General features: G+C 30.7%; 7 protein-coding genes across 7 annotated transcripts; 4 read left to right on the top strand and 3 right to left on the bottom strand.

The window, feature by feature from the left end:
- Positions 1 to 188: 188 nt before the first annotated feature.
- Positions 189 to 884, bottom strand: FMP52 (Fmp52p; the record flags this gene model as incomplete). The annotated part of the gene is made up of 1 exon (XM_046081116.1): positions 189 to 884. One exon carries the CDS (start codon positions 882 to 884, stop codon positions 189 to 191), a length of 696 nt encoding a protein of 231 aa, XP_045932763.1.
- Positions 885 to 1,539: 655 nt separating this feature from the next.
- On the top strand, positions 1,540 to 1,977 carry SCDLUD_005167 (uncharacterized protein; the record flags this gene model as incomplete). The annotated part of the gene is made up of 1 exon (XM_046081115.1): positions 1,540 to 1,977. One exon carries the CDS (start codon positions 1,540 to 1,542, stop codon positions 1,975 to 1,977), a length of 438 nt encoding a protein of 145 aa, XP_045932762.1.
- Positions 1,978 to 2,548: 571 nt separating this feature from the next.
- On the top strand, positions 2,549 to 3,826 carry PMI40 (mannose-6-phosphate isomerase PMI40; the record flags this gene model as incomplete). Its single annotated transcript, XM_046081114.1, has 1 exon — positions 2,549 to 3,826. The coding sequence occupies one exon, from the start codon at positions 2,549 to 2,551 to the stop codon at positions 3,824 to 3,826; it is 1,278 nt and encodes a 425-aa protein (XP_045932761.1).
- Positions 3,827 to 4,185: 359 nt separating this feature from the next.
- On the bottom strand, positions 4,186 to 4,908 carry NOP16 (Nop16p; the record flags this gene model as incomplete). The annotated part of the gene is made up of 1 exon (XM_046081113.1): positions 4,186 to 4,908. The coding sequence occupies one exon, from the start codon at positions 4,906 to 4,908 to the stop codon at positions 4,186 to 4,188; it is 723 nt and encodes a 240-aa protein (XP_045932760.1).
- A 419-nt stretch (positions 4,909 to 5,327) lies between these two features.
- On the top strand, positions 5,328 to 5,789 carry SGN1 (Sgn1p; the record flags this gene model as incomplete). The annotated part of the gene is made up of 1 exon (XM_046081112.1): positions 5,328 to 5,789. The coding sequence occupies one exon, from the start codon at positions 5,328 to 5,330 to the stop codon at positions 5,787 to 5,789; it is 462 nt and encodes a 153-aa protein (XP_045932759.1).
- A 3,472-nt stretch (positions 5,790 to 9,261) lies between these two features.
- Positions 9,262 to 9,975, top strand: IRC22 (Irc22p; the record flags this gene model as incomplete). The annotated part of the gene is made up of 1 exon (XM_046081111.1): positions 9,262 to 9,975. One exon carries the CDS (start codon positions 9,262 to 9,264, stop codon positions 9,973 to 9,975), a length of 714 nt encoding a protein of 237 aa, XP_045932758.1.
- A 263-nt stretch (positions 9,976 to 10,238) lies between these two features.
- SCDLUD_005162 (uncharacterized protein) lies at positions 10,239 to 11,960 on the bottom strand (the record flags this gene model as incomplete). The annotated part of the gene is made up of 1 exon (XM_046081110.1): positions 10,239 to 11,960. One exon carries the CDS (start codon positions 11,958 to 11,960, stop codon positions 10,239 to 10,241), a length of 1,722 nt encoding a protein of 573 aa, XP_045932757.1.
- Positions 11,961 to 12,026: the final 66 nt, after the last annotated feature.

Below are 12,026 nucleotides of genomic sequence, written 5' to 3'. Positions count from 1 at the left end.
ACAAACAGACAAAAAAAAAAAAAAAAAAAAAAAACTCAAATCCATATATAATCAAAATAATATTAAAACTATTAAAAGTAATCTAACTAAGCAACTTATCCAGAGTTTAATTGATACATAAACTTTGCTCTTGATTTAATATATATATATATATATGTATGTATGTATATATATAGATACAACCATCTTTAAACACCACCAGATAACTTTAATATTTCATCGGACTCCAATATTTTGACCTTATCTGTCACACTATCATCTAGAGCTAATTTCACACCAACTTTAGCCACTTCGTCCCCATAAATAGGGTTGATAAAAAACCTTTGCAATGGCGTTCTGTAAAAGAATCCACAAACTTTTACAGCAATATCATTACCAAAACCTTTATGCGAAGTTGATCTATCTCCTAATAATATACCAGGTCTCAAAATAATAGTCTTATCAAAACCCAAAGCAATAACATCTTTTTCTATATCCCCTTTCATTTTTGAATATCCAAACCTGGAATTAGAGTCAGCACCAATAGAAGAGACTAAAACATAAACTTTGCACCCATTTTTCTTGGCTGCTTCAGCTAATTCCAAGTTTAAATCGTGATCTATTTTAATTTGGTTTTCAAGTCCATTGGCATCTGCTCTTGTAGTACCTAATGCAGAAAACATAATGTGTACATCTTCAGGTACTCTATTTTTCCATAAACTAGAATCTTTTTCGACGACAGATTCAATCGCACTACTATCTACTGATGCTGTTGTTGTTGTCGCTGCTAGTGGAAGTTCTTTTCTGGTTATTGTATAGATTTTTTGAAATTTGCCACTTTGTTTGGCGTATTTCAAAAACCCACTTCCACATAAACCCGTAGCACCTATAATTAAAGCATTCATTGTATATATTGTATGATTGTTTTTATATTTATATCGGTCTTTTTTTTTTTTTTTTTTGCTTTTGCGTTATTTTTAGTAAGTTGGTTCAAATAGGGACACTTTGTGCAATTTAATCATTATTTATTACTAAGAAAAAGAAATAAAAATAAAAAAAAAGGAAGAAAGAAAAAGTTAAAAATGGCTTCTCAACGTTGTGGTAGTCGTTCTGATGATTTTTGTCTTTTTTTTTTTTGTTTTTTTGTGTCTAAATCATCTTGAATTAACGGCTTGGTTTATTAGCAAGTTGATTTACCGCGGCGTTAAAACTACCCAATGTTACCCGAAGAAAAGCGTTTTTTTTCTTTTTTTTTTCTTTTTTTTTTTTTTTTGGTGCATGTTTTAGAAAAAGTGTTCATTATTATCGACTTTTATACCCAAAGTGGTAAAAAGAAAGAAAAAAAAAAAAAAACAGATGGAAAAGGGAAAAAAAAAGGACATAGATATAAATCGAGCTAAATGGATTGAAACCAATAATGGCAATAGAATATCTATTGAAGCCATAATAAAAGTCCCAGAAAACATATTGATAAAAGGTAGATGTTGCTTTCATCCAAATTGCAAAATACTTACCATCAACGACAAAAACGATGGAAAACATCAAGGTAACCAAATAAGTATGGGGGAAGTTGTAATTTTAGCAGAAGATTGTGCTTTATTATGTAAAAGTGATAATGATAGTGTACAAAATAAGCATATAATGAAATTAGGATCTTTCATATATATAGGCGAGGGAACTGAGCTTTCAAATGTTCTAAAATTACACGATAGAATAATCGTAGGTAAAAATTGTAAAATACCAAACAATTGTGAAGTTGGAAGCGTGGTTATCATCCAGGACGGGATTAAACTGCCGAACCATTATAAAATACCTTCATACTCTAAAGTAGTGGGTAATCATGGTAAAGGAACCAGTGGGGTAACTGAGGATTTCGTAATCCAACAATTAGAGCCGTGTTTTTACGCTTTGATTGAAAATTGGTGCATGCAACTGTACGTTGGTGTACCCATATCGATTGTGCAGAATGAGATGGGTAGTTATGGTGTGTATGTGTAGGAATGCATTGTATTCCCGAAAAATAATTAACCAACTTTCTGTTTACAAGAAGACGCTTTGATTATTTATTCTTATCTCCTGTTATCGTTCCTCCAAAAATAAATTGAGTTCAAATACAATCTATCATCGTGTGGTTATTTCAAAAGCATTCAACGTGCATTATCACAGAAAAAGATGTAGAACCACGAAAATTTTGTGTCGAATTTTGGAAAAACTTTTTTCAAGGAAAGGCGCATTGAACACGTTTGTCTTAGCGATATAACTAGGATTATTTTTAATTTTTTTTTTTTTTTTTTTTTTTTTTCATATGAAAAATATTTGTGTTGTTGTCGTTATTATTTTACGAAGTTTCTTGTTTGCTATATGTTGATAGGCATGTATATATATATATATATATATATAGATAGATAGATAGTTTTGGATCAAAAACCTGGCTTTTCTTTCGAGCAAACACATTTATAAAAGCTACAACTATAAAAATAGAAATTAAATAAAACAAAATACTACAAAAGTATTGTACTGGCTTAAAAAAAAAAAAAATTAGTTAACAATAAAAATCAAACAAAAAAATATGAGTGCTAGTGACAAATTATTCAGATTAGATGCGGGTTTTCAACAATATGATTGGGGTAAGATTGGTTCTTCTTCAGCTGTAGCCCAGTTTTCTGCACATTCCAACCCATCAGTCAAAATCCACGAAAACGAACCATATGCCGAATTATGGATGGGTACCCATCATAAAGTTCCATCTTATAAGTCGGGTACTAAAAAACCTTTAAATGAGCTAATTGCTGCTGACCCAGAGCATATGTTGGGTCAAGGCATTATCAATGAATTTAAAAGCAAAAACCAATTGCCATTTTTATTCAAAGTGTTATCTATTCAAAAGGTTTTGAGTATCCAAGCCCATCCAGACAAACAATTAGCCAGACAACTACATGCTGCTGATCCAAAAAATTACCCAGACGATAACCATAAACCAGAAATGGCCATTGCTGTCACCGATTTCGAGGGGTTGTGCGGGTTCAAGCCTTTAGATGAAATTGCTGATGAGCTAAAAAGAATTCCTGAATTTAGATCCCTAGTTGGTGAAGAAACAAGTGAAAAATTCATCAGTGGTGTTGAAAGTGGCAATGAACAAGAAAATAAAAAACTATTGAAAGCTGTTTTTAGTAAAGTTATGCATGCTCCAGACTCTGAAGTTATTGAACATGCCTCAAAATTGGTTAAAAGAGCTGAGGAACATCCAGAAGATTTTAACAAACCAGACTTACCAGCACTATTAATCAGATTAAATAAACAGTTTCCTGATGATGTTGGTTTGTTTTGTGGTGGATTGTTATTGAATCATTGTGTTTTAAAAGCCGGAGAAGCTATTTTTCTAAGAGCTAAAGATCCACATGCTTACATTACTGGTGATATCATTGAATGCATGGCTGCTTCAGATAATGTGGTCAGGGCAGGTTTTACTCCCAAATTCAAGGATGTGGAAAATTTGGTCAACATGTTGACTTATCAATACGGTAACGTGGAAGCTCAAAAAATGGCCTTGGAAAATTTTCCAAGATCTTCTGGTGATGGCGAAACCGTCTTGTATAACCCTCCAATTGACGAATTTGCTGTATTGCAAACCACCTTTAAAAATGGTACTGGTATTAGAAAGTTCAAAGGCTTGAACGGGCCTTCAATTGTTATTGTCACAAAAGGTAATGGTTATATTCAAGCAGGAGATGTCAAATTAAAGGCAGAACCAGGTTTTGTATTTTTTATTGCTCCACAAACAGAGGCCGAATTCATTGCTAACGATAAAGATTTTACAACCTATAGGGCCTTTGTTGAACCTAAATAAATTTGAATACTGAAAAAAAATATGGGCATCAAACCTATATTATCTTTCTCTTCTTTCTTTGTTCTCTATATACGTTTATAGTTTCTAAAGTTTACCCTATTTAAACAAGTAATACTGTCCTTAAGGAAAAAATAAGTTTTGTTAACATTCTCTCTTATTTAGCTTGGGTGCTTTGGAATTTTACGTACTCGAAAAAGCCGGGATTACGCCCATATGAAGTTATTTTTATTATACAAAAAAAAAAAAAAAAAAAAAAAAAAAAAGTGCGTTGTTATAATAATTGATAGTAAGATAAAAGCCCTTAAACGGAAACCATACAAAGGTTAAAAATAAAATAAAAGTGGAGGATCTTTTATAGATCAATTGATACCTTGTTTTTTTTTCCATTTCATAATTCTTTTCTTTAAATCAGCTTCAGTTTGTTGATTGACATTTAATTTTGTGTCAAAAGCCATCTTCTTGTAATTGTCTCCATGTTTTTTAAATAACCTTTCTATCCACTCCTCCTCCCTGCTACTTTGCTTTCTTATCTTTGGCGCTATAGGTCTATTTGAATACTCTTCCAATTGTTTTACTACCTCCGTGCTTTCTCCTCCTCCTCGAGTTGCCTTCAAACTTTCAACGCTCTGGTCAATATCAAACATCTTCTTTTTGCCATAAAAAACTTTTAGCACCTGTCCATCTTTATCACGTTGAATTCTGGCCTCGCCCTCAGGAATTTTGTTTTCATCAAATTCACCATCACTATTCAATTCTTCGTCTTTTATATCATTCATACTTTCATCTTCTTCTTCTTCTTCTTCTTCATCAGAACTATCTTCATCAGCAATGGTAACAGCCTTAACAACAGCATTCTTCCTAATTACTTTGCTTAAATCTGCTTCCTGTCCACCAGCTGGCTTATCTAATTTAGATACTAATCCTAATCTTTTATAATTTTGTGTTAATGTTTTGGAATAATCCCAATTTTTTGCAATGATAGGATTTCCTTTAATATTAACTTTTCTTTGCTTGTCCTTAGTTCTCCTGGACGTCTTATTGATGGATGATCTAGCCATCTTTCTCTTTCTAACGGATCCCATATCGATGAATAAGTTGTCACTTTTTTGTTTTTGCTATATAATAGTGCTAGTCACTTTTTAGTCCATTCAACTTATTATGATAATGTTTAAACTGGAACTAGTAAAAAGAAGACAATTCCATCATTTGTCTTTATTTTTAACACGAAAAATTTTTTATATGAAGAGGGAAAAAAAAAAAAAATAATAAAGGGAACTAAGAAAGAAAAAAAAAAGAAAAAAAAAAAAGAAACGTTCTATAATAGAAATAATATTATTAAAAATGAAAATAAAAATAAGAATAAGAATAAAAATAATAAAAATAAAAATAAAGAATAAAGAATAAAATAAAATACCTACTACGATATATTATTAACTGTATTTCGATTATTAGCTTTACATAAAATAAACTATACAACTGTTCCAGCAAGTATTTCACGATTATGTCTGTCCCCACTACAAACCTTTTACATACTAAAAGCAATCTACTTAATAACAATAGCGATAACACACAAGCCGAAATAGATAAAAGATCTATTTTTGTGAAGAATTTAAATGTTAACACCTCTGTAGAACAATTAGAATCTTATTTTACTACAGTTGGTTATATTAACAGGATAACCATTTTCAACACTTTGAAAACAAAGAAAACTCATTTAGTTAATGCTTACATAGAATTTGACTCACTAGAGGCTAAAGAAAAGGCTTTATTTCTACACGGTTCAAATGTTAATGGCCACGTTCTACACATCTATGAAAAACGATCAAACAAACCCAAATATTTATTGTCAATAGAAGAGGAAAATAATAATTCTAACCCTAAACAAAAGTCTAAATGTAATCCAAATCATAAAAAAACAACAAAAACAATATTTCATGTATCATCCTATATGGAAAAAAACTGATTGTCTCTTCTTTTCTACCAATATTTTATATTTTTATACTACCTTTATAGATATGCACCAATTCTTTGTTACGACCTTTTCTTAATAAAATAAGTTTTTCGTGGGTTATGCGATTGCTCCCAGCATTTTTATGTTTTACAATATTGTGAAAATACATAGAAAAGTCTACTTTCTAAATTAATTTTCCCATATTCGCTATGATTACCCTATTCACCACTTTCTTATTTTTTTTAACGATGTTATCTTCGTTTCAATATATGTGATTAATAATTTTTCTTTCTAATAAAATGAGCTTATAAATTTTATAATTTATCTTACGTAATATACCTATTAATAAGATTGTGTACCTTGCTTCCTTTAGCTAAAGTAAAGGCAAAACTATACACGTTACACAAATAGTCTACTAAAGTGCTGATATTACATATAAGCAACAACTAAACTGGAAAAATAAACATATAGGTGCTTGTTTTCTATTTTATTACAGTATATCATACGCTCTATTACTTTCGTTCTTATTCTTATTGCCTACATTAGATATAATTTTTTCAAGAAAATTATAGAAGAAAAAATAAAAATCATAAACACCTGTACATTTACTTTTTTAATAAGCGTACAACACATTTCAAAATATATAAAATTATAACACACATTTTGTGTTCGCAATATATCTTTATTTTAAATTTTCAGCAATCTTCTAATATGTAAAAATATAAAAATGATGCAAAATATTTTATTGTCATTATTTTCATTAAAAATTTAATAATTAAATTGTACTATTTAAATCTTTATTTTCTTTATTTATTAAATTTATTATTTTAATATATAAAATTTTTAACATTATATGCGAACATTTATTTTGTGTTTTACTAAAAGAGTTAAACATATTTGTCTGTATTGTTGAACGAATACCTGATCCGGTCGGTCAATAGAATTATCCATATTATGTAATATACCTCTTGATATAAATATACACATTGGTCACATTAGCTTATATAAAGAGATCTCCTTTATAACTCACGTAGTAGTTAAATAATATTGTGTTATATAAAAAAAGATAATATCTGTAAGCAACCATGCATATGATGCACGGGTAGATAGAAAATAAATACACGCCCGTACATTTATTTTCTCAACACTCCCTCCTACCTAATGTTATCATAGTCTTTGTATGGTATTAAGTATTAATAAAAGTGTCACGGCATCTTTCGTGTAAAGCTCTTGAGAGAGGTTTGGTCATCATATCAGCTGGTTGTTCTGTTGTTTTTAAAAATTGAATGTTTACCTTTTTGGTTTCAACGGCTTCTCTTATGTGGTGATATTTTACGTTAATGTGTTTTGTACGGTCGTGTTGTGTTGGATGTTTAGCAAGTGCAATTGCAGAACTGTTATCAGCCATCAAATCAATAGATGGTATTTCAATGTCCAAGCCATTAAATATGTCAGTTAACCAATATGCTTCTTTACACGCCTCATTCATCGATATATATTCTGCATCAGCAGAAGATAAGCACATTGCTTTGATTTTCTTGGAACTCCACGTAATAGGTGCACCACTGTAAACTGTGATGTATCCACAGGTAGAATGCATATCTGTCTTATTATCAGCATAGGATGCATCACCGTAGACATTTAGATGAGATGGAATACCTTTTTTATAAGTGAGGCTAAAATCTTTAGTAGTAATTAGATAGTCGACAACTCTTCTTGCGGCTTTCAGATGCACATTTGTAGGCGAGTTGAGAAAACGAGACAAAAAGGAAGCAGCAAAATCAATATCATATCTCACAGTATTCGAGGCAAATAGCAGTTTTCCCACCATGCTTTGAAATCTAGTGATATCAGCAGTTGGAGGTTCAATTGAAGAAAATAAATCGGCATGTTTATCTAGTGGAGTATGAATGGGTTTAAATGGAGGTCCAAATTCAACGAGCAATTTTGAAATATAATCAGATAGAGAGATCGAAATTCCTTGTGGAGATTGCGTTATGTTCATACCAAGAAATTTTGAAGCAGGTTCAAGATATTTTATTTTAAAAAATAAAGATAGATAGTTTTTAACTCCAGAAACAGTAGAAGAAGAGATACTGACAAACAATAAATGAGCAACAATATAATGGAACAAAAGTCATGTTCGGATGAATGTTTTTTGAAAATTATATCAGCTAACTTGCCAGCTATGGTTTGATGCTAAAGTATCAGATGCTTACTCTTGGTCATTTAAATTTTTATGCAGCCTTCACGGTTTACCATTTAGACCTTTCATTGCAGCAATAAAGTTATGAGAAATTTTATCATCATTATTACCAAAACATGCCAATAATAGATACAGCCATGTTAGAATACTCAGGAAACGTTGTTGCATGAAAACTTTTAGTGGCAGTAGAAATGAAGAACTTTCGGAAGCTTAAATTCCGGGCAGATCAACGGTATTAGGTAGTACATGGCCAAGTAATAAGTATAACACATTCAGTGATGATACAATCAAAGAACAGTTTTCTGGTGTGGATATTGAAGAGGATATGGGAGTATAATGGAAGATAAAGATTCTAAAAGCTGAACCGTAATAGGTGTATTTCCACCATAAGGAACGGCTACTGACAAACCAAAGAAAGGAGTTGTTATTTCACTAGTTTCAAGTAGTTGAAGTGGGGAATTTGGTAAATTCTGCCGATCTGGGGCAGATTCACGGTAAACTGGTGACGAAAAGAAATTGGTTGGATGAGTAGATACTGGATTTGCGGACGTGTCTAAGTTATTTGGATCATTTTTGTATAAGTAAATGTGGATAGTTACACAAGTGGAGTGCAGTAATAATTGTGAAGAATCACGAAAAGATACACACATTCGGATGATTCGACAGCAGACAAATATAAACCATTGTAAAAAGACACGAGGATTAAATATAGAGAAAATATATAACTGTACATTTATTTTCAAAACGCTTACTCATCTAAAGCTCGTGTTCGTTGTTACTCACTTTTTTCCTTTACACATTCTATAAAATTAATAATTACCTATTCAATATTACATAATCTTTAGAACTCAATTTAACAAAATAAATAGTCTATGACCAACACTTTTTTTTTTTTTTTTTTTTTTTTTTTTTTTTTCACGCCTTTTTTTGCATTAATTATTTTCTTCGGTCTCTTTTTTTTTCTTTTTTCCTTTTTTATTTTTGAAATTAATATTCTGTTAATGCCACTCTGTCTTTTGCTATAATTTTTCGAATATATAACTTTTTTTTTTTTTTGACCTTTTCTTCACACTCATAAAACAGAAATGAAAAGGAATACTAATAATAAAAAAATTTTATTTTTTAATTTAGTTGTTAACATTTAACTTTTCTTAAAATCTTTTTTATCTTTTTTTTTTTTTTTTTATTTTTGACTTAGCAATCTTTGAAGTTCTCAGCAGTATATACAAAATATCAAGAGCATTAAGCCAGAGTATTAAGATATAGCAAGAAGGAAAAATGAGATTGGGTTCCTTATTATTAGTATTGACATCATGTTTCGTGGGAAAAGCACTTGGTCAACAAGTAGAAGAAGAGGTTGCTCCATTGGAAAATTTCAAATTGGAAGATAAATCGATTGAGTCAGAACAAACAGTTGAAGAAGGACCACAGACAATCAACTTTGATATTCAATGGGAAATTTTGAATAGTGATGAGGATGGTTTGACTGCTCCTATGGAATTTTACAATAAGGATCGAGCCCTTTTAAGCTATAATTTCACTAACTTTGAAGACTTCAATGTTAGCATCATTGGTGTTAGTGGATCTATTATTGACGCTAGAACCAGACAACAAGTTGCCAATATCACAGCAGCCTCTATTGAAAAAGTTTTTGCTCCTATCAACGAAAGTGTCTCCTTTAATCAAGAATTAGAATTTAATTTACCAGAAGGTTTATTTTACATTCTACCTGGTATTCATGTTGAAGATCAAACCGGTGATGAAAAAGTTGTTAGTGTCCAACCAAAAATCGTTAGAATAGAACCTGAGCTAATTTCCATTTTTAATATCCAATTTTTAACTGCTTTTGTCACTTTTCTTGCTATGATTTACGGTGGTTATTATTTTTTGGTTGTTAAGGCTGAGCCATCTGTTGATAAGAGACAATTGAAGGAAAAGTCTAGAAACATTAAAGTTGATCAATCATGGTTGCCTCAAGAATACAAGAAATAGTGGGAAAAAAAAATATGAAAAGTTTGTGCAGAAACAAGCCAAAAAAAAAAAATCAAAAATAAAAATAAAAAAAAATTAGTTAATTAATAGTCTATTAAAGAGTATGTAATCTGAAAATAAAGTTAAACTAATAGTAAAAGTAAACCCATAAAAGTAATAACGAACTGAAAATACAAAAAAAAAAATAAAAAAAGATAAAACATAGTCGGTTCTGAATACTTAATCACCATCATGTGTAAACACTACTCCAGTTTTCAATGATGCTAGTGTATATTATATGATAGAGGAAAGTTGAAATCAACTGTCTGAATACATGAGTGTAGTTTTAATTTTGATAAAACTTTTTCAATAATAGCCACATCTTTTTGGTAGCTATACAATCCTGACTCTTGCATAAACTCTAAATCGTCCTTAAAATCTAGTAACTCTAAATCTTCGTGAGTTAAGTCATGTTTCCTTAGTAAATAATACATTATATCATCTATTAATTCAATTGTATCACTGTCTTCTCTTTTACTAATTCTTTTTGCACTATTCTCAATGGCTTGGTGGAAAGATGGCAAATCCTGGTATTTTTCCAAATTGTCGGCAATAGTTTTAGCAACGAAATGTTCTAGTCTCTCCATCCGAACCTCCCAGGCAATATATAAAATATCAAACAAAGAGTATATTTTTAAAAATTCATTGCCATGTGATGTAATCGAGACTGCAGCCATAGTTTTTAATCTATCAAGTAGCAAAAAATCAGCGGTCACTAGTACACGCATGGCTATTTCCCATGGTATATCTGTGTTATCATAGTATAAGTATTTCAAAATAGCATGTGCTGTCTCTATATCTTCTGTTGGTAGGTCAACCACAGTCGGGTCAGATAGAGATAATAACATATAATCATTGTCAAAGAGATAGCAATTGTTTTCACAAAAGGGCAACGTAAACATGGTTTTAAAATATTCAGATCTACTGAGCATGGCTCGATGTGCAGGATATAAAGTTATTTTCTTTGTTTCTGTATTCTTAACTGACAAAATTATATCGGGATAGGCACAGGAATTGTTTCTAACCTGTGCTATTATCTTAGAAGCAAATGACGGATCTTTAAAAGAATCTTGATCAACAGTCAGGCATTTTTTTATAATATTATTTTCAACAAAATTTAGAAAATTCCTGCGGTAGTCTTCTGTTATCTTTTTTTGATATTCTACTATCAAATTGTGTTTAAAGTTAGGATCTACAATAAATGACAGCTTTTCAATGTATTCCTTCAATATTGGAAACTTCATTTTTTCGGCAAATATACATAATATATTTAAATGACGTTTTTCAAATAAATGCAGAACTGGTATCAAATATAAAAATTTTACAAATAATTCTGTAGCCTCTAAGAAATCAACTTCTCTTAGTATTAAATCAGGGTAAATTTCAAAATATATCTCATTTTTTGCGTCCTTGAATTTTTCTGAAAAATAACTCGAGCTGGCCACTAAGATAAACTTGTTTACCTTTGTTAACTTATATCTGTGACTGTGCTCATGCTTTTGATTTTCTGGCGGAGAGTGGGTCAGGACACTTCCAAATGATAATCCCGCATCTTTAAATAATAAGTTGGTATTAGCACTTTTGTCATTATCATCTATATATAATGATGAAATATGTTTGGCAAAGGGCTGGTTCAGGTCAAATGCTCTTGAAAGATCATGTCTCAATAATATACTTCTAATTTTATCTGTCAATGCACCGTAGATACAACGAGCACCTTCATGTCTATCTCGATCACATACAGCACCTCTTTCTAGTAGTAGCTTCACCACATTTTCATGGCCACATAAACTTGCTAAAAAAAGTGGGCTATTGTCAAACATATCAACACCGTTTAGCGGAACACCCAAAGAAATTAGTTTATCTGCATTTTCCACGTCGCCTACTCTACATGCGTAGCAAAGTTCATTAAAAGACTTGTCAGAAATTCTAGCTAATTCACTCATCTAGTTGATTTATTAGCCAATTGGTTTTTACTGATTATTCTTGTAAATTGAAATCATATATATTCT

The sequence above is a fragment of the Saccharomycodes ludwigii genome, chromosome VII, assembly GCF_020623625.1.
Source record: "Saccharomycodes ludwigii strain NBRC 1722 chromosome VII, whole genome shotgun sequence".
Classification (NCBI taxonomy): domain Eukaryota; kingdom Fungi; phylum Ascomycota; class Saccharomycetes; order Saccharomycodales; family Saccharomycodaceae; genus Saccharomycodes; species Saccharomycodes ludwigii.
This window is presented reverse-complemented; position numbering and strand designations above follow the sequence as displayed.